The sequence below is a fragment of the Indicator indicator genome, chromosome 1 (assembly GCF_027791375.1).
Source record: "Indicator indicator isolate 239-I01 chromosome 1, UM_Iind_1.1, whole genome shotgun sequence".
Lineage (NCBI taxonomy): Eukaryota > Metazoa > Chordata > Aves > Piciformes > Indicatoridae > Indicator > Indicator indicator.
Window position 1 is genome coordinate 91907352 of NC_072010.1, and position 26180 is coordinate 91933531.

The window sequence follows — 26180 nt, forward strand, 5'->3', positions numbered from 1 at the left end:
GAATGACTTTGCTGAAAACAGTAGCAGGGCACTGTCAGCAGCACAATGTCTCAACTTGCATCAGCAGGAAAACCCACCAAAGGCCCATCTGTTCAACCACAACACCAGAGCAACCAGTGTTCTCCTGTCTGTGAGCAACCAGGCTGTTCTCATTCTCTCCATTCCTACAGCACATTGTTTCCAATGACAATGGCACTGTCATTTCTTTACTCAAAAAGAAGTAGGAACACTGATCATTTTCAGACTTTTTTATTAAGAGGGAAAAAAAAATATTTTCTATAGCAGCAGTCAAGACTTGACAGTGGAAAAGCCACAGATGTGATGCACAGTTGATCATTAAAGACTCTATTATAAATAGATTATTTCCTTATATTTGAAGTAATTAGCAGAAATAACTCATTTTCCAGCTTTCCAAAACAGTCACACCACAGACATGACCTAGAAGAGAGAGGAAAGACAGCTTCACAAAATATACATTTCCACTGGATACTGAAGGACAGTTCAATAATCAACAAATCCCAGCAACAATCCCGCAGAAACCATCCCCACACTGCTCTAGTATTAGAAATCTAAGCTGAAGTTCAGATCTACTAGAAGACAAGGGGCAGAACCATATTCTGCTACTGAAGGGCGCCTCCCAGAGACTGTTATACTGACAGAAGGCTTCACCACCCCAAAAAGGGCAGCAGTACTTCTAGTGTCAATGACAACTACTTTAGCTTCCCTCTCATGAGGAAGATACCTTTGCCATCACAAACAGTACTCTGGGCCTTCCAGTGGCACCAGTCAAGATGCCAGCACAGTTTAGAGGCAGAGTTCCTGAAGGCTATACTCACCACATTCACAGTCCTACTCATCTCATTCATATCTTGAAGCCCAGAGCTCTCATGCACTCTTTGTGAGCTTCAATCAGGTGCCCACAATTTTCTTCCCCCTTCTCAATGATGCTGCAAAACAAAAATATTTCTAAGGTTCAACAACAGAAGTGTACTTAATACCAGCCAGAGCCACAGAATCAAAATCCTCTATGACGGTCTAGAGATTTTTTTTCCTATCCAGTTCAGGATAGCACTTTTTTCTTTTTTTTTTTTTTGAGAATCATATTGTCTCAAAAAGGTGCCCAAGTCTAGAGCTGTGCACTTAAAACTCTAATAAAAAACTTAACGAATTTCCTATTAACAGCCTGGTGTCTATTCTGGGCAACTCTGAACAGGGATTTGTTATACAACACAAGGCTGTGACATCACTTCATCTGGTATGCTGATTATCATCAGCAACCAGTTTTGAAATCGTTCAGCACAGATGCAAACAAATTTCACCAGTAAGAGACCAATGCTGTATAGATTGACCAGCAAACAATGTCTTACTTCAGCTTCAATTGGTATTTAGGGAACCTAATATATGGCAACTTTTAAGTAAGTCATGCATCTGTCTGATACATAACACATCACATACTGCAAAAGTGGTTCAGCCTTGCCCTTGGACTGACTGGCAGAGAGCTTCCTGTCCCCAGAAGTGGGGATTCCACTGCTCTCCAGAGCACAGGTGACAGGCCTGACCCTCATCTGCTGTGTTATACTATTCTTGCTGCCAAAGGAGAAAACTACTATATTGTGAAAAACTTTCTTAACCATTTAAGTTTTACTACAGTAAGTATGGACATGTTTGCTGGCCACCCAGGGCAACTCCATCTGACCCAGGACTTGCATCCTACCAACCCTTTCTGGACTCACTTTCACTCTACCACATAATTAAACATGCACCCCTAACTTTATACAAGAGATATTGTCCAGTATTATGTCACCTACTGAATAACATCTATACCACCTGTCAAATAAAAACCAAAAGACCATATGGTTGCTAGATAGGTTTTCAAATTTTAAAGATTTACTGTCATAGACAAAGGCACTCTATTTTGAAGGTGTATTACATGGTATTTGGTATGTTTTCTGATGGTGACTAAGCCTGTAATTACAAATGCAGCTATACGCATCACTGTAAAACTTTGCATCTCTGTGAGAAACATTAAAAAAAAAAGTATTATTTAAAAGAAAGCAACATCTATAATCGATTCAACAATAAAAATGTGACTGCCTCCTGGTACTCAAGAGTCATAGAATCGTTTGGGTTGGAAAAGACCTTTAAGATCATGGAGTCCAGCCATTATCTCTACCATCTCTGCCAAGGCTGGTGCTAAACCATGTCACTCAGCACTACTACCCTGCATCTTTCAAACTTCAAAGATTCAACCACCTCCCTGGGAAGCACATTTCCATTTTTGAGAACCCTTGCAGTGAAGAATTTTCTTCCAATATCCAATCTAAACCTTCCCTGGGGCACCTTAAGGCCATTTCCTCTCATCCTATCTCATGCTGCTAGGGAGAAGAGACCAACACCCACCTCACTACAACCTCCTTTCAGGTAGCTGTAGAGGACAAATTAAACAACCCCAAATCCTTCTCCAGACCCTTCACCAGCTTCATTGGCCTTCTCTGGACCTGCTCCAGCACCTCAATATTCTTCCTGCAGTGAAGGCCCAATACTGAACTCAGAACTTAAACTGTGGCCTCACCAGTGCTGAGCACAGGGGGCCAATCACTTCCTGGTCCTTCTGGTTTCTGACAAAAGCCGGGATGCTGTTAGCATTCTTGGCCACCTGAGCACATGGTGGCTCATAATTGTTTCAATGAGTTAATAATAGTGATGACTCGTAAGCAGCATTAAAATCCCACCTCTGAAACCTCCTTTAAACAAGGCCTACAAGATATTAACCTCTTCATTTCTCATTTATCCTTTTAAGACCTTTTCTTCTCCTCCTCGACACTCTCTTTTCCCTCTCCGTCACTTCTCCCCCCCTTCCCCCCCCCGCCTTGGACGCCCCAGCACCCCTAGCCAGAGTGGGCAGTGCTCTCTAAATCACCCTGGCTCGTTGGCAGAGGCAGAAACTCCCTAATGGACACAAGCAGCGAAGCGAGGAAAGAAATCCTCCCCCCGCCGGGTCAGGCCGTACGGGCAGGCAGGCAGGCAGCGGACGGGTCCAATGCCCTGCAGTTGGATGCTGGGCCGAGCCCGCGCAGCTGTCGCACAGCCCGGGGAGCTCAGGGCCGCCAGAGACGGCTGTGGCCCTCACCAGGCGTCCCGCGCTTTCTTGGTCTCGGGGCAGGCACAGCAGGGCTTCAGCGGCTTCTTCTCTTCCCGCGCCTCCCCCGCGACCTTGCTGTCGCAGCTGGCGGCGGCCACCGTCGACATGGCGAGCGGCTTCCCAGCAGCCACAGCCTACTAAGGAAGAGAAAGAAGGGGCGGGAGGGGCCGTTAGCAGGCCTCCCCAGCTGACACCAGCCGCGCCACTACCTGCCTGCGAGCGAGAGACACCACTGCGCTCCTCCGGATCGGTACCTGAGGCCTAGAAGGCTCAGCTGGGTCCTGCTGCCTCCGAGTAACCCGCTCCGCCCCGGCCACCTCCGCGCCCGCGGTGTGCTGGGAGCTGGAGTTTGCTGGTCCTCTTCCGCCACCGCCGTGTTCTTCACTGCCCTCAGCCGGCGGTCTGGGCTGTTACCTCACAACACACAACGTCAACACCACAAACCGATCCCCGCTCTGTAACAATCAAACGCCGTGTCGAGAGAAACATGCACCGGGAACACACAGCACCACAGGAGCAAGACAGAAAAAAAAAGAGGGGGGAAGAAGAAAAAAAAAAAAAGGAAGGGGGTGGGGGTGGGAAGGAAGATGGAAGCGGGCAGGAGGGTGAAAAATAAAAGTCAGAGGCTGATAAAACCTGCACCCGCTGCAGTTTTTGCAAGCGGTCACCGACAGGATTTCACAGAATGGGAGGATTTGGAAAGGACCTCTAAAGATCATCTAGTCCAACTGCCCTGCTAAAGCAGGTTCACCTCAAGCAGGCTGCCCAGGAACAAGTCCAGGCAAGTTTTGAAAGTTTTTAGAGGAGACTCCACAACCTCTCTGGGCAGTCTAGTCCAGTGCTCTGCCACCCTCAAAGGAAATAAGTTTCTCCTTAAAGCGAAACCTCCTGTATTCTAGTTTGTACCCATTGCTCTTTGTCCTACCTCTGGTCTCCACTACAAAGCACCTCGCCTCATCCTCTTGTCCTCCACCCTTTAGGTATTTCTGTGCATTGATAAGATCCCCTCCCAGTCTTTTCCAGGCTAAAAAGCCTCATAAGAGGGATGCTCCTGTCCTCTCATCATCTTTATGGCCCATAATTTTGGTTCTGCCAGAGCCAGCTACCTAAAGCTCTTTTATCCTACTCAGGCAATGGGGAAAACAAGGGGCCCCCAAAAGCAGGGTTGTTTCCCCAGTTTGCAACAGCCAATACTCACAGAGGTGTGTAATAGGTGCAAGGCAGGAAATAAAAAGCAACCTATTTGGTTTCAGGAGCCCAGGGCAAGACAGAATTATTTCATTACTTTCAGTAGTTAGCCTTCTAACAAGCCAGGCCAGAAATTAGACCATTTTCTGTTGAGAGACTTTGCTCTTCTGTTTCTCTGGATCATGGTGGTGAATGCCAAAACCACTGACTCATGCTACTTGAATGAATAAATGATATGAAAGTGGGTTTTTTTTTGTTTGTTTTAAATAATTTCATTCTCACAAAGCACGGTGAGAAGCCCTTTTCCAAAAAAACTTCCAAAGCTCCACATCTTCATTGCACATTAGATATGTCAAGACACCAGTGATGTGCTCTGGACCCTGTACTGTGCTCTGTTCAGTTTCTACCATTTGAGACTGGGAATGGATGTGAGAAGGGCTATGTAGGTGCAAGCAAAGACAGAGGGGAAAGACATGGGAATTTTCATGACTGAACAGAGCACAGAGCTTTGTGGTCTTACACAAGGGAAATGATACTCAGGCATCCTTCCCCAGTCCTTTAGAGGACTCCAGGCAACCCACATCCGATTCTAGCTTTTTTATTTCCATGGCCTGAGTATCCTGTCACTGTTGTCTCGCTCTTATTTCTGGTAGGCGTACCCTGTACCCCTGAATGTGTGCTAGCCCTCAGATAACCTCTGTCCAGTGGATTACAATTAAAGGATAAGGACATTTTTTTGAGGTTTAATTGCCAGGATTGCGATCCTCTTGCATTATTTAAAAGGAAATACGAGTGTTGTGTATGGAAGAGTTATACTGTATTATAATGACAAGCTCAAACAAGCCTCATAGCACTTCTGTTCAGCTGTTTAATTTCCATTAAGAGAGTGGCTAAAACAGCCACGGAAAAATCAAGAGTCCCTGGTGCTCCCTCCAGATCAGACAGCACAAGCATCCCTAGAAACATTTTCCAACTAGTTGGACACCAAACTTAATCAGGCACCTTGGCAAAAAATAGAAGAAAGAGCAAGGAGAGCAGAAATACTGCAGAGGTCAGCAAGGTACTTAATTTTATAGATTTTGACACCTCAAATAAATATACACCACATCTCTGTCAAACTGTTAAGCTTTCCTGCACTACTGCAAGTTTTAGTACAAACCATCCATCAAGCAGCCAGTAAAAATGCAGCAACTGAACTCCTGAGCTTCAGGGTAAAGAGATCTCCTTGGCTCAAAGAGACAACCTTCTCTCTACAGCTCTTGACATTCTTGTACAGTCATGCTGCCCCCCTGCTTAAGTCTTGGAGAGAGCAGAGTCAGAAAGCATGATCAGCTGGCCAGGCCAGGACTGAGGACTGTCATTGCTGGTGACAGCACTCTCCCTAAAGGCTGAACAGGCACCACCAGTCAAGTGTCAGGGAGATCAGCAGCACTTCTCTCTTCCCTTCAGCTCAACAGGCAGCTACCAGCAAATACAGTTGTTAATTTATTTACTTTTTAGACAAACCCTCAGGAAGAGCGGATATGGAATCCGATCATAACCCAGCTCTAAGCACATTTGTCATCCAGGTCTCTGGAAACAAGAAGTAGCTGGATTGCTTTCACGATACAAGCTCATTCCAAATTCTAAAACAGAAATACGGAATAAAGTCCTGTCTTGTTTTAAGTCAATGTAACATTCTTCTTCCATCAAATTGTTCCCCTGGTTGTTCTATTAGGATGCAGCATCTCCTCTGCTGATTCAGCCACTCACTGAGGCAGCAAGGAACCAAGAAAACATAAGGCTTAATTTTGAAAAGAAATGGAACTTAAAGGTTGTGAACAAACATGTTGGCATTTTAGGCTATCCTCATCTGTAGACTGCTTTTAATATAAGAAATATGTCAACAAGTGTATTAACAAAAGAGACAACAGGCCTCCTATAAAGACTAGTCTGTTTTTTCTGTTTCACTAGTTGTATCTTAAGATGCTTCTTAGCAGAGCTCTTAGTAAAAACTGCACAAAGAAACCAAAGAACGACACTTTGGCAAAGCTCTGTTTACCCCAATCAGTACTCTAAGGCCATTTTTAGAAAAGAAGTCATAAGCTACAAATGAGGTAATGCCAAAAGCCAGCAGAGTCAAGACCTCAATCTGTAAAACATTAGATTTCACATCTCTTCTCACATTGGAGACTTACCTCTGCTTCCTGCCAGAAATAGTGACCATGTCTTCCTCTTCCTCTTTTCCTCACTCTCCTTCACCATCTCTTCTGATGGGCCAAGAGGAAAGCTCCCTTCTTCTGGATTAAAACCCTAGAAACTACACTGACTACAGCTTCATGCTGCTGCCTTCCTGCTCCTTCTAAACCGTACATATGGAAAGAGGTATTTATTACACACAGTTAGTAAACCATGTGGATATGGGACAGGGAATGGAAATCATGGCATACCTTGGGTGGGTCTATGAGACAATTTCATCTTGTATCACTTCACATTTAACAGCAGTGTTGAAGGGACACCACCCACTTCAGACACTGTCATACAGAGAGAAATTGTGACATCTTGTGGCAAGAACGGGAAACAGCACGTTAATTAATTGCTAATTGAGTACTAATATATTAATTTTAGCATGCATGGCTGCATTGAAGCCTCAGCAGTGTTTTTAATGCTATATCTGAATATGAGTCAGCAGCGTGCCCAGATGGCCAAGAAATCCAATAGCATCCTGGCTTGTACTAGAAACGTGGTGGCCAGCAGGAACAGGAAAGGTGATTGTCCCCCTGTACTCAGCACTGATGAGGCCACACCTCGAGTATTGTGTTCAGTTCTGGGCCCCTCACTATAAGGATACCAAGCTGTCTGAGTGTCCAGGCAAGGGCAACGAGGCGTAAGAAGGGACTGAACATGAGCTATAAGGAGCATCTGAGGGAGCTGGGGTTCCTCAGTCTGAAGAAAAGAAGGCTGAGGGGAGACCTCATTGCTCTCTACAACTACCTTAAGGGAGATTGGAGCAAGGAGGGGATCAGTCTCTTTTCCTTAATGGCAAGTGATAGGACTAGAGGAAATGGTTTCAAGCTGCACCAGGGGAGGTTCAGGCAGGATGTCAGGAAATATTTCTTCACTGAAAGCATTATCAAACATTGGAGTAGTCTGTCCAGGACAGTGGTGGAGTCACCAACACTGGTGGAGTCACCAACCCTGGTGGTCTTTAAGCAGTGTGTGGACCTCGTCTTGGGGACATGGTTTAGTGCTGACCCTTCAGTGTTGGGTTGAAGGTTGGACTGGATGATCTTTGAGGTCTCTTCCAACTGTATGTATTCCGTTATTCTGTGATCTTTTTTGCCTACAACTTAGGTGCATCACATGCACCCAGCACCACAACAGAAGAGGACCATCTACATGATTAAGCTTAAAGCCAGATGGATCACATCTTGCCAGGGATTTCACAGATCCTTGTGGACTGTGAAAGGAACCCCAGCCCCCAGCTGTCTCCCAGACTTTGGAGGACAGAACAAAGACAGCATTCATAGACTCATCATCTCTGAAACCACACTTTCACGTCCAATCCATCTTCCCTTTCATCAGCTACAATTCTGCTCTCAACTAATGCCTAATCCTACCCTCCACGTCTAAATTTTCCACTTCTCTTTGTCTGAATTTACAGGTCAAACACATCATCAAGTCCATCAACAAATTAGCAGTACTTTGTCTTGCAGCAAGTTACACTGCCTTATCCCAAGGTTAATGTCAGGTAAAATACATTTGGCTCAGCCTCTTCCACAGGCACCTAAACTAGTGAACTTTACTACAGTTTTGCAACATGCCAAGCGCTGGCACAGACTTCGTTTGCTCAGTCACTGCACAGTAGCTCACAAAGGTGTGGATAGTTTACCCATACATCTCAGCACCTGGTGTCCCCTCAGAGCATGTGGATATAAGAACATCACAGTTCATCCACAGAGCTTTGTTTAGCAAAGGTATTACTGAACCCCTCTAACCCAAAAAATCATGCTACAGCCTGCAGCTCTGTGGAGAAAACACATCAATTTCTTTGAAAATTGTAACTAAGAAATAAGAATGTTTTTTGATTGCTTACAGCCTAGTTGCCTTTAGCTCACTTTCATCAGATCAACAGGATGTATCCTTAATGCAGACAGACCAATCTGCCAGATAAGCTCTGAACCCCTTTTCCAAAGTGCTGGTCAGAGACAAAGTTGCCAGAGTTTACTGTCTGGGATCAAACATTTTCTCAGAGCCTTTCATATTTTGCGATCTTCTTCTTATTTGCATTAAAAAGCAGAGGACCAATTTAGCCTAATCCTCACTGCTGCAGCATTGCAATGTACTCCACAGCACACAACAGCATGCCAGAGGCCCTGGCCTAGTTTCACTCCAGCTATAGGTTCACAGAAAAAGGAAGACTTCAGGCAACACTCGAGACAGTAATAATGAATACATCTTCAACCCTTTGTACGGCTGTTCACTGTGCACACCTGTAATTCAGATTTCTCAGAAATATTAAAATATGCCAATAATTTACACACCGTAATCAATCTAAGCAAGCTCCATGAACCTGAACCTTGAGCTTTATAGCTCAGCCATATATGTCACCTCCCATGAGTAAGTACTAGTCTTCAGGCAGTTATGCAGTGACCTGAAAACTTTTGTTTTCTGACAGGTTAGTTTTCAGTCACATCAGTCTCCTGAGATGGCTCCTGAGAGTGGCGAGACCTTGGAATGGGTTGCCCAGGGAGGTGGTTGAGGCCCCATCCCTGGGGTTGTTTAAGGCCAGGCTGGATGAGGCTCTGGCCAGCCTCATCTAGTGTGAGGTGTCCCTGCCCATGGCAGGAGGGTTGGAACTAGATGATCCTTGTGGTCCCTTCAACCCTGACTAATTCTATGATTCTATGTTGTCTTTAAACTACCAAAGCCAACAGATGAGAGGCACTAGGGCCAGGCAGTTCATGGTGAACAAACAATTAAGAAGGTGGCACATTAGTCCAATTTAATGTGGTTAAAGTTAATAGTGGAACTGCACCTTTTTGATCTTCTGTAATTCTGAAGAGTACTTGTGTGTTAGGCTATGCCCTGGCATGTTGCTGTACTCTCATCGAGAACTCATGTAAGTGTTCTGTTGTTCCTTTCCCCGTCCAAAAAACAGAATTCCAGGACACCTGCATTCAGTCATCTCTAAAAACCTTGAAGTGGGAAAATGTGAGGGTGAAGCCAAGAAAGAACTATTTTTGGCCAATGTACAGTTTACACATGTTGTTACCTCAAGGCAAATGTCTAGTATGGAAAAATTTCATCTGGGAAATAATTGAGCTCTAATGAAATGAGATACAAAAAAGGAAATAATGATAAATTCTGGGTAACTCTTATTAAAAAGTGACTTTGGCTCCCCCTGACAGTAATTACAATAAGGTATCATATTGTAAAGCTCTTTAGTAAAATGATGTCCTTTTCAGCCTGCTCAGTATCTTTGGTCATGGATCACTCCATTGTGGAAGGTAGTATCCTACGGGTGTCAGTCAGCCACAAAGCTGTGACTGATGCACATCTGAGTCTTTAACTGATCCATTTCTATAACTACCCTAAAAAGTTGTTGCTTCAAACATGTGACAGGTCTTTAAAAAAGGAAACCAGCATTCAAAGTTGAATTAAAATGTCTGTGTGCAAATTAGCAGAGCCAAGCAAACTGGAACCACATTGCTCCTCCATGATGAAGCACTGAGGGGCCAAAATTTTACGTCAGACATGGCAAGCTGCAAGTAATTCCTCTGTATACAGAAAATACACAGAAAATAACTAATGGGAAGGACCTAGTTTAAGATTATAGGCAGAAGGCAAATTTGCAGTTCTGCTGGTTTTTATGTCCTACTCTGAAAGTCTTGGCAGCAATGCCTTCAAATCTCCTCAGGCTGACAAAAGCATTAGCCTTTCTTGGTTAACAGCACACAGAAGCTTCCAACTTTGTTCCTCATAGAAGATCATGGCCTCCTCTTTGCAAACACAGCAACGGTTTGCAAATGTAATGTTTATTTGTAATGCATTGGGCAGGTCTCTCAAGTTGTTTTACAAGTGCAAAAACAGCTGCAGCCTGTAGGGCCTGCAGGGCAATCAATACCAAGCCTATTTTCACCACCTTATGGCCACAGGAGTCCTAAGCAGTAACAAGAAAAGCCAGTAGTAAGAACATCCAAGGTTGAATCCAGTCCCCAACTCGAATTGCTACACCAATTTCCTTAAGCACAAAGTGAGTGTCCAGAGGGACTGGAAACTATCACATAAAACAAATAGAGCAGGAGCTATTGAAAAGCAAAAATCATAGAATGGTATGTGTTGGAAGGGACCTTTAAGGTTCATCTTAATTCCAGCCTTCCTGCCATGGGCAGGGACACCTTCCACTAGACCAGGTTGCTAAGAAGCCCATCTGACCTGGCTCTGAACACTTCCAGGGATAGGGTATCCACAGCTTACCTGGACATATTCCAGTCTCACCATTCTCACAATGAGGAATTTCTTCCTTATATCTAATCTATGCCTACCCTCTTTATAAGTTTATTGTCTACCTAGGCCCCGACCCCTCAAACTACAGCCCTACCACCCCACTGCCTGCGTCACCACACAGTCCACATCTCTCCACAAACACTGATGGGGAAGGGAGGCCAGCTGAGACCAGGGCTGTCTTGCCACCCCGATCACCGGACCCAGAGATGGCGGTGGAGGACGATGAGAGACCTTCCACGCCGGTGGAAAGGTCAGCATTAGCCACCGCCGCTATGTTCCTTCCCCGCCCCACTTGCGGCAGCATAAGATGGCGCCGGGCGAACCTCGTTACCTCATAGTCTTAAGGCTCTCCGGAAATTTGAACGGCGACTAGGGGAGGCAACTCCTACCCACTAAGCTTTGGAAGAAGCTGCGGTAGAAGAGCTCCCCGCCTCCACAGTAACGGCTCACTGCAGGGAGCGTGGCATTCCCCGGGTCCACCCCCGCCCGGCACCATGGCAACTGCAGTCTGAGGCGCCATGAGCCGCACGGTGTCGGACACCGGGCAGGTTCCGCTCCTAGAGGATAGCCAAACGGCTGCTGGTCGGACTTTCAACTGTCTCTACGGTACCGAACCTGTGCCCCCCGTACCACCTACAGCCCCAGAGCAGAGAGGCACCGGTGCGGCAACCTGACACCCTCCGTGGGGAGGAAGACCGCGTCCAGCGGGGGTTGGCTGGGCCCGGGACGGCGAGTCGGGTGGTGGGCGAGGGGACGGGGAGCGGCTCGTGAAGCGGTTTAGCTGCCCAGGCAGACCTCCCACCTCCCCGGGTCTCTCCTGCTGGCCGGCCAGCCAGAGAGGACCAAGGGGCTTTCAGCAAGCGACCGGCAACTAGCTGGCAGGGAGAGCAGGTTTGGAACTGGGAAGATGGGTGCTGCTCCAGGAGCAAGGCAGAGCCATACCGTGATTAAGCGCTGGCGCTGGCACCACCGACAAAGTTACCAGGAGTGAGGAGAGCCCTGGGACTAGGACACACTGGCGAGTTGAAGGAAAGCCTTGTCTGTATCCCAGAGGGAAGCATCATGGATTCATCTAATCGTTTAGTCTGGGAAAGACCTTTAAGATCATTGAGTCTAACTCTACCAAGTCTGGTGCTAAACCATGTCCCCCAGCACCACATCTTTGCATGTTTTAAACACCTTCAGGGATGGGATTCAATCACCTCTCTGGGGAGCCTGTTCCAGTGTTTGAGAACCCTTTCAGTGAAGAAGTTTCTTCTAACAGCCAACCCTAAACCTCCCCTGGTGCAGCTTGAGGCCATTTCTTCTTATCACTTGTTACTAGGCAGAGGAGACTCACACCCCTGTTTCCAACTGCCTTTCAGGGAGTTGTAGAGAGTGAGAAGGTCTCCCCTCAGCCTCCTTTTCTCCAGACTAAACAATCCCAGTTCCCTCAGCTACTTCCTATAAGATTTGTTCTTCAGACCCTTCACCAGCTTCATTGCCCATTTCTGGACCTACATATAGTATATTTCCCCTGATTACCATTGCAGCATGGTTTCTTTTTCTCTGTTTTACGTCTTCATTGTCTATTGAAGTTGTCAGAGTTTCCAAAGAATGCAGATTTTATTTCAAAAGTAGATTTTATTTTGGTCATGTTCACATTCCACAGAATGGTAGTATCACAGGTCTGAGGCTCATTCATGTGATTTCTCTCCTAGTTTGATTTATATTCTCTTATGGACAGAAGAGGGAACTGAAGCCTGATGATTCATGCAGATTTCTCAAATGTGTTACCGATTACGTTTTTTCACTTACCTTTCAGACCGTCTGTACCCACTGTCAAGTGAGAAGGACCATTCAAAGTCAAATGTCCATGTTCAGCTTGTTGGTGATAAAGTGGTAGGTGTTGGCCGAAGATAATTCACATTTACCTTGTATTTCTGTGTGTAGGCATACACATGGGTAGAAACTCTGTCCTGTTCTAAGCTGCTCACTTAAAATAGTAAAATACAAAACACAGGAAGCAGTTTTATCTAAACCAAGACTTAATACAGGGAGTAACCCTGCTTGCTGGCCTAGGGTGACTAGCTGCAGCCTGGAAATGCCCAGTTTCATGTCCTCAGTAGTTTCCTAAATTTTGTCAGTATTTTAAGTAGAGTATCTCCCCACGCTGTTAACAATACTTTGTGTGTGTTATTAAGATCTGTCTGTAGAGTTGTTGGGTTGTTGTTCAAGCAGAACTATTAAAATATATTATTTCACACAGTGCCTCCTCATTTGGGATATAGTTACACTACAGCTCAAGGTGCAGAGAGTTTAAAATGAACTAGGTAGCAACAGCTGCACAGCCTGTAAAGATCTCAGACTCATCCTGATTCTTCATGTAAGGTCAGCACAATTTAACTTCCTAGCTAAGCCTTTAGCTAGTTAGCCTGTGCGTAGTTCCCTATTGCATTTGCTCTCCAGCTATCAGTGTTCACACTAGGTATTTTAAAACCAGCTAGGGCATGTCTGTGGGAGTGGCAGTCATACCTTTAGAAAGCAGTGCTTGATGGCTGGACTGGCTGCCTATAGAAGGAAAGCCAAAGGAAAATAGACTTGGTACAACTGCACAATGAACTGGATTTTAAACAGAGTCCTCCTGAAGCTGTGTGTTTGACAGAGCCTGCAAGGCAGATATTTGAACTCTGAAATTTCAGTTGTGTGAGGTTTAACAAGGCCAAGTACTGGTCCTGCCCTTCATTCACAGCAACCCCAGTCAACGTTACAGACTTGGGGCATAGTAGCTGGAAAGCTACTTGGCAGTGAAAGACCTGGGGGTGCCAGTGGACAACTGGCAGAACATAAGCCATTATGTGCATCTTGTCCTGTATCAAAAATAGTGTGTCCAGCAGGACCAGGGAAGTGGTCATGCCCCTGCACTCGACACTGGTGAGGTCACAGCTTGAGTACTGTGTTCAGTTTGGGGACCCTCACTACAAGAAAGACATTGAGATGCTGGAGCAGGTCCAGACAAGGGCAACAAATCTGGTAAAGGGTCTGGAGAACAGGTTTTCTGAGGAGCAGCTGAGAAAACTGGGATTGTTTAGTCTGGAGAAGAGGCTGAGGGGAGATATCATTCTACAGCTCCCTGAAAGGAAGTTTTAGTGAAGTGGATGTTGTTCTCTTCTCCCAAGTAACTAGTGACCGGACAAGAGGAAATGGCCCCAAATTGAAATATTAAGAAAAATTTCTTCACTGAAGTTCAGTATTCAGACATTGGAACAAGTTGCCCAGGGAAGTGGTGGAGTCACTGTCTCTGGAGGTGTTCAAAAATGTTTAGATGTGGGACATTGGGATGTGGTTTAGTGGTCATGGTAGTGTTGGGTTGATGGCTGGACTTGATGGTCTTAGAGATTAATGATCTCTAAGGTTCTATGAAACTAGAATCCTTAATGATTCTATGTTTCATTGCTGTACAGCAAGAATAAAGTTCCTGAGCAACTTTCCAATAATGGAATCAAGAAACATTTCTCTGAAGAATGTTTCTGGATGTCTCCTACCAGATTACCTCAGATCTTGTTTTTATATCTACATGATAAAAAAAAGCATATTTGTCTGCCCCTCTGTAGAGGGGCATACACACAGAGCTGGAAACATTGACAGTCATCATAAGAGATCCTTGCAACAATAGGGCTGTGTTAACAGTTTGGGCCAGAAAAAGCAGGCATACTGTCACTAATGTCAGACCACAGGTGTAACATTGCAGATGGGTGACAGGCTCTGACTTCCAGAAAACATGTCTTAAGCCTATGAATCAGCAAGTGTGTAATGGTAACGATTTAGATGAGGATGTCCCTGTTTACTAGAGAGGGAGTTGGACTAGGTGACCTTTGGAGGTCCCTTCCAACCCAAACCATTCTATGATTCTAAGAAAACAATACAACTTTGAATTCTTTATGGTGTTACAAAATGGAGTGGACAGGGGTTGTGATAATACAGGTTTATAGGATTTTCCAAATTGTTGGAAGTTGAATTGCCTTTGAAGAGGAATGAAACACAAATGCAATCTCATTTACAGCAAGCAGCTATTCATAGTAGGGTGCCTGGATCTTCATCATCTGACACTCTCTTACACTGTGGTGAGTTGGTATACTGAAATGTCACCACTACCTCATATGCACCTGAAAGGGGCGAGTCACAATTCAAATCTGATTTCAGATGTTACAGAAACTCAAGCCAATATAGCTACATCGTTTACACTTGAGTCATGACTGCAAAGATTATTGGCAACCATAAATTTGGAGATTCAAGGCATATCTACCATGGGAAATTAATGCTTAGAAGGAAAGGTGTGGATTTTTAATGCAATAATTTTTGTGTGCTAACTCACATCCAGATATTTTTAACGTGCTAAAATTGTTACAGTACAAAATAATGTAACTTTACTCATTAAGTGGAATATGTTACTTCATTTCTAGAGCACAGGAAGTAGGAGAGAGTTACTTGGGGTAATGTGCTAGAAGTTCACTTTACTGCACAGTCACAGTTACTGCACACTAACTCCTTTATGTAACAAACTGTTAGACCCTTTGATTTATATATAAGTTCGACACCGGAAAACAGCCAAAAGACATATCTCTGCATCTGCTGCTAGTCTGGTATGCTCCACATCTTGAGAAGTACCATCTAACCAGCTGACATCATTAGCATATGTATGCTGCCTTCTTTCCCCCATCCCAAATGTGCAGTCCTGTAAATCACAGCAGTCTGAAATTCTGATCTCTTTAATGCTGTTTGAAATCACTAAATCACTGCCCCTCTTCTTTGTGTCCATGCAAAGGCACCAATGCTCAGCAGTATGTTTAGCAGCTTGATCCATTTACCGAGCTACAGTCAGTGCTTAGAGGGGAAAGATCCAGTGCCTTCATTGACTCACCCAAGATGGAGGGGGATGGCTCAGCAACGCCTGGAAACTCTTCAGCAGCTTGCTGCGTAAGTGTTCTGTGGTTGGATAATTTAAAATAAACATACAAACAAACCCAACAAAAATGCATGCACACTGAAGTGGAGATGACTGCAATTTGTTCCTACTTATATTTCCCTTGAAATTAAGAGATTGCAGCTGTTGTGGAGTATGGTTGCCCATCTGTTTCTTACAGGGTGGATGTTGCACATTCCTTCATCCCTATGTTATCTGCTTTGCAGTGGTGGCAGAGAAAGAGAAAGAGTTATTTCAATCTCTTACAGCTCAGATACAGCCTGGGGTTCAGTACTGAGGCCTGTTCTTTTTAATATGTTTATTAATGATCTGGATGAGGGGGTTGAGTGCACCCTCAGTAAGTTTGCAGGTGACACTAAGCTGGGTGGCTGTGCTGATCTGCTGGAGGGTAGGGAAGATTTACAATGGGATCTGGACAGGTTAGACCAACAGGACAAAGCTAACTGTATGAAGTTCAACAAGGTCAAGTGCCAGGTCCTCCATTTGGGTCACAACAAACCCATGGTAAGCTGCAGACTTGGGGATGTGTGGTTGGAAAGCTGCAACTTGGAAAGGGACCCTGGGGGTATTATCCATATCAACTGGATATGAGTCAGCAGTGTGCCCAGGTGGCCAAGAAGGCCAATGGCATCCTGGCTTGTATTAGAAACACTGTGACCAGCAGGAACAGGGAAGTGATTATCCCCCTGTACTCAGCACTGGTGAGGCCATACCTTGAGTATTGTGTTCAGTTTTGGGCATCTCACTGTAAGTAAGACACAGAAATTCTGGAGCATGTCCAGAGAAGGGCAGTGAGGCTGGTGAAGGGCCTAGAGCACATGTCTTAGGAGGACCGTCTGAGAGAGCTGGGTTTGTTCAGTCTGGAGAAGAGGCTGAGGGGAGACCTCATCACTGTCTACAACTACTTGAAAGGAGGTTGGAGTGAGGAGGTGACCAACCTCTTCTCTTTGGTGTCAAGCAACACAACTAGAGGAAATGGGCACCAGGGAGGTTCAGGCTGGATGCTAGGAAATACTTCTTCACTGAAAGGGCTGTCAGACATTGGAATGGTCTGCCCCAGGAAGTGGTGGAGTCACCATCCCTGGAGGTGTTTAAACAGCATGTGGACCTGGTGCGTAGGGACGTGATATAGTGTTTACCTTGTTGTGCTGGGTTGAAGGTTGGAGTAGATGATCTTTCCTAACCAAATATATTCTGTGAAGGATTCAGTGACTCATATGTGTTACTTCAGTGGAAGCTGTTTCCTTCTAGTCCCATGCAGTTGCAGCTGGTTAGATTGCTTTTGCTGTTCATTCAGGGGTGTGTGGGGCCTGAACCAGGTCACCACATTTATGGTGCAGGAGGTTTCTTAATTGAACTTTCTTTTGGCATCGCAATTTGGGCTTCTGATTCATGAAATGTTTTTTAAAAGTTTATATGTTTTACCACACCTTGTATTTTTGGAGTGATCTTGTAGCTGCATTCAGGACTGCAGGCATCAGCTAGGTAGTTGTTTTCAGAGGTTTTTGCTGTATTACAGACTAACTTTAGACTCTGGGCTAGACTTCAGATCTAGACTTCAGATCTAGACTTCAGATCTAGACTTCAGATCATGCATGCTCTAAGGGCTGCAGGTAACTGAGTTCTACCACATGCCAGACTGTAATCAAAGGTGTTTAAGAGTGATACTGCAGATTTTGTAACTGGTTTTGTTCAGTTTCAAAAACATACTCTTCTAATTTACATAATAAAATAAGAATTTTGGAGTCTTAAAAAATGTTATTCTTTTCAGCATTCCAAACAATCCCCTGCACATGAAAACCTCCCCAGCATCTTACATTTTTCTTGTTATTCTGTAACAAGAACTTATTTGATGCCTGTGCTGCTTTAAAATTCATTTACATATCAACAACATGTATTTGCAAAATGTCTTGGAATTAACAGAAAATTAGAAAAACATTCCCTCTCTTTCAACCTGCACTGATTGACTGTGTTGCTGATACAGAAGACAGAATATTACCCAGCTGTCTTCTCAGTAGTTGCATCGCCTCTGCAAGGTTACCAGGAATAAGTGCTCATTTATTTCAGCAAAGTCAGCAGATGTAAGTCAAGGGCATGCAAGAGGCAGGATCTGTGGAATAGAAGGGGCTATTTCACTGGGCTCCCATTGTGCCTATAACGACACCATAATAGGATGAACAGCTTATGCTAATAAAGTTAGATCTTAAGAATAAGTGCCCACCTGTGCTGAATGAAACACGAATCCATCTGGATGGAGCAATGGTCTGATATCTAGAGTCAGCTAGTGGAACTAGCCATCAACTCAATTACCTCATTTGAATTACAAACACAACTTCAAAATAATAGGTTGATTAGTGCTGAGCAAGTATCTCAGGTTACTGCACTGCATCTTGAAACATTCTCCTCCCTTTTGTTATGGGGTATGACTGAAAACCCTGGGATGAGATGACTTTAAACTTACCTTGGCAGTAAATTGAAGGTTAAAGAAGCACCTCTACAGGCTTTGCTGAGTGGGTGGACATACTGTGTCTCCCAGAGTTCCACAATGCAGCTCACAGGGCTTAGATGAAGTATTTGAAGACAACTTATCTTGGCATGCAGTCCTCTGTTTTGATCCCAGCTCTCAAGCAATGTTATGTGTTGTTAACTGCATCTCTGTAAATATACCTCTGTATTTAAGATTAGGCAGCAGCAATCAACTCCAGCACCCACAATCCCACACGTCTGAGGTTAGAATTCTTAAAAGTTGCCAAAAATGGTCTTACAAAAACATGATTTTCAGGACTTCCATAGACCTAAGGAAATGAGACATTAATGGCATGATATGGGCTTTAAAAAAAAGAAAAAGAGAATTGTTTCTTCTCTTTAACCACCTTGCAGGCTGACAAGGCTAAGACTGGAGTATAAAGTGGATGTGAAGTCAGATAGTAATCCTGATGCACAACTTTCAAAGGACTCAATTCTATCCATTCTCTCACTGACTGCCTTAATTAGGTATATTTCATGGTTTTCCAAAGCTTTAAAGTAAACCCTCCTGATGTAATAGTGGAAAATTTAAACTGTCTGCCAATTTTAAATTCAGAATGGGGAAAAAATGAAGACAGCCTATTCTTGCTTGTTCCAGCACAGGTTTTGAAACATTCATGTGATTATCCTAAGTTTTTTTCCTTTATTGAAGAATTCAAATTGAAAATGCTGATTCTAAATTTTCCCCCATCTGCTTAAAATCTCTTTAGCTACTTTTGGAAAGTAGAAAGTGGTAGTCTTCCCCTTTGTTAATTCTACTCTTTAACACATACTTTCTGCTGTGGAAAGTTATTCACTCTTCCTCTCACTCCTAATGTACTTCTTAAGTGATATCCTGTATTTTGGGTTTTAGAGCTCAATCTTCTCTTCAGTTACCTCAAATTGTGTATGAAGATCCTGAAGTTAGTGGAAGGAATCGCTACAAATATTTTGCACGGTAAGGAATAGACTGATTTGAAACAGAATTCAGGAGCTTGCTTTTGTGCAGTTTAAAGAGTACTTAAATAAATGCCAAAGCCTCATTTTTTCTGCCCTTTCTATTAGTCGTTTTATTACTCCTATGGAAAATCTAAATAGTAACCAAATCATGAGGTGGGTTTTGTTCTCCCAAGTAACTAGAAAAAGAACAAGAGGGAATGGCCTCTAGCTGTACCAAGGAAGGTTTAGGCTGAGCATTAGGAAAAACCTTTATTCACTGAAAGGTTTTCAGGCTTTGGAATAGGCTGCCCATGGAGGTGGTTGAGTCACCATCCCTGGATGGTGTAGTTGTGGTGCTTGGGGATATGATGTAGTGGTGTACTTGGTAGAATAGGGTTAATGGTTGGATTTGATGATCTTAGAAGGCCTTTTCCAATCTAAATAATTCTGTGATTCTATGATCTTAAATGACAAAGCTTTTAAAATTCACACTGTGCCAGAATTTTCTGGGAATGAGTTACCATATAAGCAAATGTAGCAGGCATTCTGAACTTAATATGTGTGGAAAGCTTTGAGCTGCAGATCCTCATTCACAAAGGAGGAGGATGCTTATAAAGCTATTGTTGGTTCTCCAGACTACTGGAAAGTTATCTTAAGGAGCAACCTTTTAACTCCCAGCTTCTTCCAGGAGCATAAAGGGAGCAAAGGAAATCCTTGATTGCTCCTTCCAGCATGACACCATGGTTCAGCAATGAATTCAAATTCTGAAGCAACAACTAAGATACAAATGTTCTCAACTCAGTCACATATACTTTGAGTTACATTCACTAGTTAGCAACTATTGGCCAATATGTCGACTTTAAATAATAAAAAATGGCCAAGTTTAGTGGATTGAAGTTCTTTATGATTTCTTTAACAACAACAACAACAAAAAAAAGACTTATGTTCTCTGGTCAGGCCACACCTTGAGTACTGTGTCCAGTTCGGGGCTCCTCAATTCAAGAGAGATGTTGAGGTACTGGAATGTGTCCAGAGAAGGGTGACAAAGCTGTAGAGGGGCCTGGGCCACAAACCCTATGAGGAGAGGCTGAGGGAGCTGGGGTTGTTTAGCCTGGAGAAGAGGAGGCTCAGGGGTGACCTCATTGCTCTCTACAATTACCTGAAGGGAGGTTGTAGCCAGGTGGGGGTTGGTCTCTTCTCCCAGGCAACCTGCAGCAGAATGAGGGGACACAGTCTCAAGTTTTGCCAGGGGAAGTATAGGCTGGATGTTAGGAGGAAGTTCTTCAGAGAGAGAGTGATTGCCCGTTGGAATGGGCTGCCCAGGGAGGTGGTGGAGTCGCTGACCCTGGAGATGTTCAAGACTGGATGAGGCACTTGGTGCCATGGTCTAATTGATTGGATAGGGCTGGGTGATAGGTTGGACTGGATTCTATGATTCAATTTGAAGTTCAGCTTTAAAGCCTCTCAAAGGCTATAGGAAATTGAACTGTAATATGCAAACTATAAGACTGCCTAAGAAGGAATTACCAATATGTTGTTGAGCCCACATAACTTTCAAGATACTTACTGAAACAATTAAACCTTACCAGGAATTCATGGCAGGATTTCAAGAAGTTACTGAAAAAACCTCTCTCAAATGCTAAAAGTGAAAAAAGTAAAGAAATTAGTGAAATGTACACAAAATGTGAGCACACTCAAAACTAACTTCTTTTAATAATTGCCTTGTTTTGGAGTTCCACTTTCTACTTTGACAGAAGAATCTCAATCCTGCTGATGAAGCTTTCTCTGTTATTGAAAGAATTATGTAGTATTCAGACAAAATTCTTAAACATGCAACTATAGAACCTAGGCTGTAGGAAATCAGTGTAACTGCACTGAAATTAGTCTTTTACTTTCGTGGTTGTGGCCTCACATCTGCATTCTCTCTTTTCAGACCTCGAACCCCTTCCAATAAGCTGCTTCCACTAAATGTTGCTTACGAAGCTGCAATGTAAGTAGTGAGTTCTGGAACCCTTGCTGTTGTAATGGGTTTCATCTCACCAGAAAAAGGTTGGGAAACTGCTTAGCTTGTGACCAGTATTTTTCATAATGAACCAACAGGAAAAACTTGTTAAGAGTTAAGGGTTTGTTCACCATTGAGAATTCCCGAAGAAACAGGTGACTGGCTGTTTCAGAATTTGCTTGCAGTATGTAAGTAGTGCTTTGTGGGTAAAGTTTATGGCTTTTACATGTGCCTCAAGTGTGTTATGAGGTCTGAAACAGAAAGCCAAGAGTCTCTGGATCCTAGAAGAGATATTGATGCAAATAAGATTCTCCAATACAGCAATACTGGTGAAAAACTTTGTGTTATTTTATAGCAATCTCTGTGGTAGTTGCAATATTGTTCAGTGATGTAGAACATCCATGGTGTGGTCTAATGTGGTTTACAGTGGGGATCAAATTTTAAAGGGACATAAGTAGATCCATTTCCTAGCAGAGTCAATTTAAGTTGCATGTGCTTAGAATCAGAGCTGAATTTTTGTCCTGGAATTGTTGGAAAAACAAATGTGTAAGCTAAACTGAGACAGTCCTGCTTCACTCAGCTATTAGTTACTTCTTGTGCCTATTAAAAGCAATGCTTTGGAATGGATACATAGGGAAGATTTGCGTGTAATGACTTGTGAGAGCAGGAACCAGGAGATTTCTGGATTGCTTACCTAAAGAGGGAGGTTTCAGAGGATTCAGTGTAACCTCACTCTGCTTTTATTAAAGATATTGGAATTAACATCAATGGGAGCAATGTTAAACAAAACGCATTTGTATATCATACCCTTGGCTTAGTGTTGTGTTCCTGTTTTGTTTGTGTTGGGTTTTTTGTTTGTTTGTTTTTGGTTTTTTTTAATGAACATAACAAATGTTCTTCCATCTTGCATCTCTTTTTAGGACAGAACCCTGTGTCCATTCAGCTACAAGCAACAGCAAGGCCTGTGGACCCATGCTACGAACATTGGGCACACAGACAGATTACAGGGATGGTGAAGCCCAGACAGATCCCTATTCCCCTGAATACATAGTTCCCAGTGGCTCAATCCCTGAACTTCTGATGCTTGCTACGCTTGCCTGGGGTAAGTTGTGAAATCAAGATACATGATCATAATCATGTGACTTCTTTAGCAGGAGGGTTGGTTGGGTTTTTTTCAATGTCAGGTTTCAAGGTTATTGCCAGCTTTGATATTTTCTGACTTAATAGTGCTGTGCTGGGGAATTTCAGGAAGAGTTTTGGCATCGTTCAATATAAAAAGGTCATAGAATCATAGATTACTAGGTTGGAAGGGACCTCAAGGGTCATCTGGTCCAACCTTTCTTAGCAAAATCCCAGTCATATGTTTTAAAAATTTGAACTAAGAGCAGCTTTTTGATTTACTTCCTGTTCTTCAGCTGTTCTGAGTTAATGTCAGTAACAAACCCGTACAAACATTGCTTTTGCAGAGTATACCTGTGATCCTCATCTTCCAGTGTTGCACCTGCAATAATGATGAACACTGGAGATGTCAAAGAAAGTGTGAATGTTCAGAAAATGTCGTGTTTGGAAAGGTTTTCCTCCTTTGCAGCCTACAGTGGAGGAACAAAGTGCTGCTGTTAATGTCAACTAAGCTACAGCAACTGCAGGTCCTACTGCTCCTCATACTGCAGAATTTTACTGGCCTTAGAAGTATTTACTTCTTGTTCTTCTTTTCTTTAATGTATGGTCTTACACCCATCCAACCCTCTGATACTTTCTGATGGTGATTGTTTGCTGGATTCACCATTCTCCTAAAGAGCTGCTGCTTCTTGTCCCTGTAAGGTCGGGGGCTGCCAGCAGGACTAGCCGAGGTGGAGATGATTGAACGTGCCCGGGAAAAACGTGCATGGGAAGCAAATCTTCCAGCCATGGACAGTGCTTCAAATATCACAAAGAGGAGGAAGATGATGGATCATATGGAGAGAAAGGAGTGGGCCTTTAGAGAACAGGAAATAGAAAAGTAGGAGTCCAATGATACCTTTTATTTCTTTCAATTATTGGCTGAATAGAGAAGGAACAAGAATATTTAAGGGATTGGCTTAAGGGTACAAGCCTTCTATTTTTGTGAAAGTCCCCTGATTTTGGGAAGTGGTATTTTTTGTTAAATTTAACATGAGACCATAATACCACTACCATGATACTTTTCAGCAGTGCCAAACTCACTTTTTAAAATGAAAGGTTAAATATGAGCTATGCAGTGTGAGCTATGCCTAAAGTAGCCAGTTGGCACGCTGTATGATGATAGCATTGCACTGAACACTGCAGACTACAGGAGTTCATACCTGGCCTTTCCTTGTAGGTTGCAGGAGGTTCGACTGGAAGTCTTAAAGAAGCTGCTGCAAAGGCAAGAAGAGACTCAGAATAAGGTGAATGCCAAACGCTTGGATTACCACTGGCAAAATCATCAGAAGGCTAAAGAAGAGAAAATAAAAAAGATTCATCGTGACTGCGCACTGAGTAAGTTTGAAAGACAGGGAGGGAGCAGTATGAGACTTAGTTTTCAGACAAACCATTTCTATGTTCACAAGGTTGCAGTCTTTATTCAAGATGAAACATCCACAATATAGGTATGCATGTCCAGCATTTGTTCTGGTCAAACAGGTCATGATTTTGCATTAACCAGCAAAAGCTCTTACGAATTTCCAAAGATACGGCTTTTTTAGAACTATTTGTGTGAAGAACCTTCTCACATTTGTATTTCCATTTCAGTGCTCAGGAAACTGATAGCTAAGAGGAAGAATGTGATGGGGAAGCTGGAGAGACGAGATATCATCAAAGAATATACTGATTTTGCATCACAAATATATGCTCCTTTGTCTAGAAATGGTTATTTCCCAGACAACCATTCTGAACGCTACGTGGTAAAAAGCTTCTATCTTGACACCTTTGCAGGTAAGGCATTTCAGAAGATGTAGTTTGTATGGGTTATTAACAAAACTCAAATTTCTCTCCCCACTGGTCCATGACTTAATCACTCTTTGTGTTTCTTAGGACTTTGTGAACTGGAAGCATCTCTCCCAGATTACATCACCCAGGTCAAGATTAAAGCTCCAAAACCTAAGTACAATGCCACTGAGACTGGATATATTAAAAGATCAGCAAGGCTAGAAGTGACACTGGCACAAGTTCACCAGGTATGGAGCTGCATCTAGCAGCATGTCAGTTCCTCTTAGATTTGAACTGCTTGGAAAGACACGTTTTTGAGCATTCTCCCTATTTCCTCTGGTAAATTCCTGTTTTCTGAAGACAACTGTTATAGTTGTGATTATGAAAAAAATAATAAGGAAAATATAATATCAATAAAAATATTAATATTTATTAATAGTTAAAATTGCAAAAAAATTAACTAATAGGTTCAGTGTATGGTTGGAATGTGTATTTACAGTGGGAATGTACAATTCCCACAATTAGGCAATATAACAATTTTAACAATTTTGAGCAAACCCGAAAAATAACTGGGAAAGAGAATCCCTGGCACAGTATGGTGCTCAACAAGAACTGTCAAACAAAGAGGCAATAAACTACCCACAATGAGTTCCACCCAAGTAGGGGGGTGCTGATGCTGTATGTTAGCTGTTAAGGTTTTTGAGGTGCTCTCGTGCACCTGGCATGGCAAGAGAGTGGTGCTGGTTGCTGGCAGAGATGCCACGCTGTCTCGATGGCTGGGCTGGCCCGGGCACGATGGCGGGCGGCTCCTCTTGAAGCGTCTTCCCAGGATCTGCAGGCTGTCCAACAGGTTTCAGGCTCATAGACAGATAAGATAGCCTGTCCCTCTGCCTGGCAAGACACACCTGTCTGCTCCTGGGCTTTTACCACGCATTGCTGCAAAGGGCGCTTGCGTCTTTGTGGGTAAACTGAGGCATGGCATGGATTCTAAATTGTAAGCGAGGCTTGGATGCTCGTGGCAGGGTAAGGCTCGTGGCTTTTCTCCCAGATCTTAGGCAAGGCAAGGCAAATACGATTTGGCCTGTATTTATCACTTGCCTGAGATTCAATTTGGGCCAATAGGGCAAATGAAGCAAGCAAACAGTTAATCAATGAAATGGGATTCTGCCAGGCCCTGACTATAAAAGGCAAAGACATAGGCCTGGTCTAGGAGAAGCATGGCCATTGCACATGGTCTTTACCATAAAGGGAGGACATATCCCTTTGTTTACCAGACTTACTGGTGCCTGGTTCTTTTGTCCTTTTCCTGCATTTCCCCGGACTCCTGTAGGAGGGAGAGGGGGACCATATCTGGACATACCAGGACTTGTCTGATTTGTGTTGGGCCTGTTTGGCCCTACCACCACAATAGCTTCTAGGACAGAATGGATCAAATATTCAGGATGGCTGAGGGGTCTAAGGTGCCAGAGTCAAGGCTTTTCTTTCCCATTTCCTGGAGCTTTCTGGTCTCCAAATGGAGGCATGTGTTTACGTCCCACTTCTGACACAATTTTATGACACCAAGCTCTGTGGTGAGGGAAGCAATGCCATCTAGAAGGATCTTGACAGGCCTGAAAGGTGGGCCAATGCAAAATGCATGAGGTTCAGCAAGTCCAAGTGCAATGTCCTTCATCTGGGTTGGGCCAGTCCCAGCACAAATACAGACTGGGTGCAGTGTTGGTTGAGAGCAGCTCTGGGGTTGGATCACAGTTCGGGGGTGTTGATTGTTGAGCTGGAAGTGCACTCATGCAGCCCAGAAGGCAAACCATATCCTAGGCTGCATCAAGAGGAGTGTGGTCAGCAGATCAGGAGAGGTGATTCTTCCCCTTTATTCTGCTCTTGTGAGACTCCACCTTGAATACTATGTCAAGTTCTGGTGTCTCCATCATAGAGAGGACATAGAGCTGTTTGAGTGAGTCCAGAGGAGGGCCACAAAGATGATCCAAGGGCTGGAGCACCTCTGCTATGAGGCTAGGCTGAGGGAGCTG

General features: G+C 43.8%; 2 protein-coding genes across 3 annotated transcripts in view; one reads left to right on the top strand and one right to left on the bottom strand.

Moving 5' to 3' along the window:
• Window positions 1–246: 246 nt before the first annotated feature.
• LOC128971212 (cytochrome c oxidase copper chaperone) lies at window positions 247–3438 on the bottom strand. 2 transcript variants are annotated; one of them, XM_054386693.1, is made up of 4 exons: window positions 3397–3438; window positions 3131–3279; window positions 837–947; window positions 247–438 (listed from the first exon to the last, which is right to left on the bottom strand). In XM_054386693.1, the coding sequence occupies exons 2-3, from the start codon at window positions 3247–3249 to the stop codon at window positions 863–865; spliced, it is 204 nt and encodes a 67-aa protein (XP_054242668.1). In that variant the 5' UTR covers window positions 3250–3279; window positions 3397–3438; the 3' UTR covers window positions 247–438; window positions 837–862. The 2 variants fall into 2 exon arrangements, with proteins under 2 accessions (XP_054242668.1, XP_054242676.1); XM_054386701.1 differs by lacking the exon at window positions 3397–3438 and having other exon boundaries at window positions 3131–3285.
• Window positions 3439–12646: 9208 nt separating this feature from the next.
• CFAP91 (cilia and flagella associated protein 91) overlaps window positions 12647–26180 on the top strand; it is a 37493-nt gene continuing 23959 nt past the window's right edge. The window contains exons 1-9 of the mRNA XM_054386897.1: window positions 12647–12706; window positions 15624–15775; window positions 19162–19245; window positions 21160–21216; window positions 22149–22330; window positions 23050–23227; window positions 23567–23724; window positions 23977–24159; window positions 24259–24401. Coding sequence (XP_054242872.1) covers window positions 15630–15775; window positions 19162–19245; window positions 21160–21216; window positions 22149–22330; window positions 23050–23227; window positions 23567–23724; window positions 23977–24159; window positions 24259–24401 — 1131 coding nt within the window. The 5' untranslated portion in view covers window positions 12647–12706; window positions 15624–15629. The remainder of the gene's footprint in view (window positions 12707–15623; window positions 15776–19161; window positions 19246–21159; window positions 21217–22148; window positions 22331–23049; window positions 23228–23566; window positions 23725–23976; window positions 24160–24258; window positions 24402–26180) is intronic.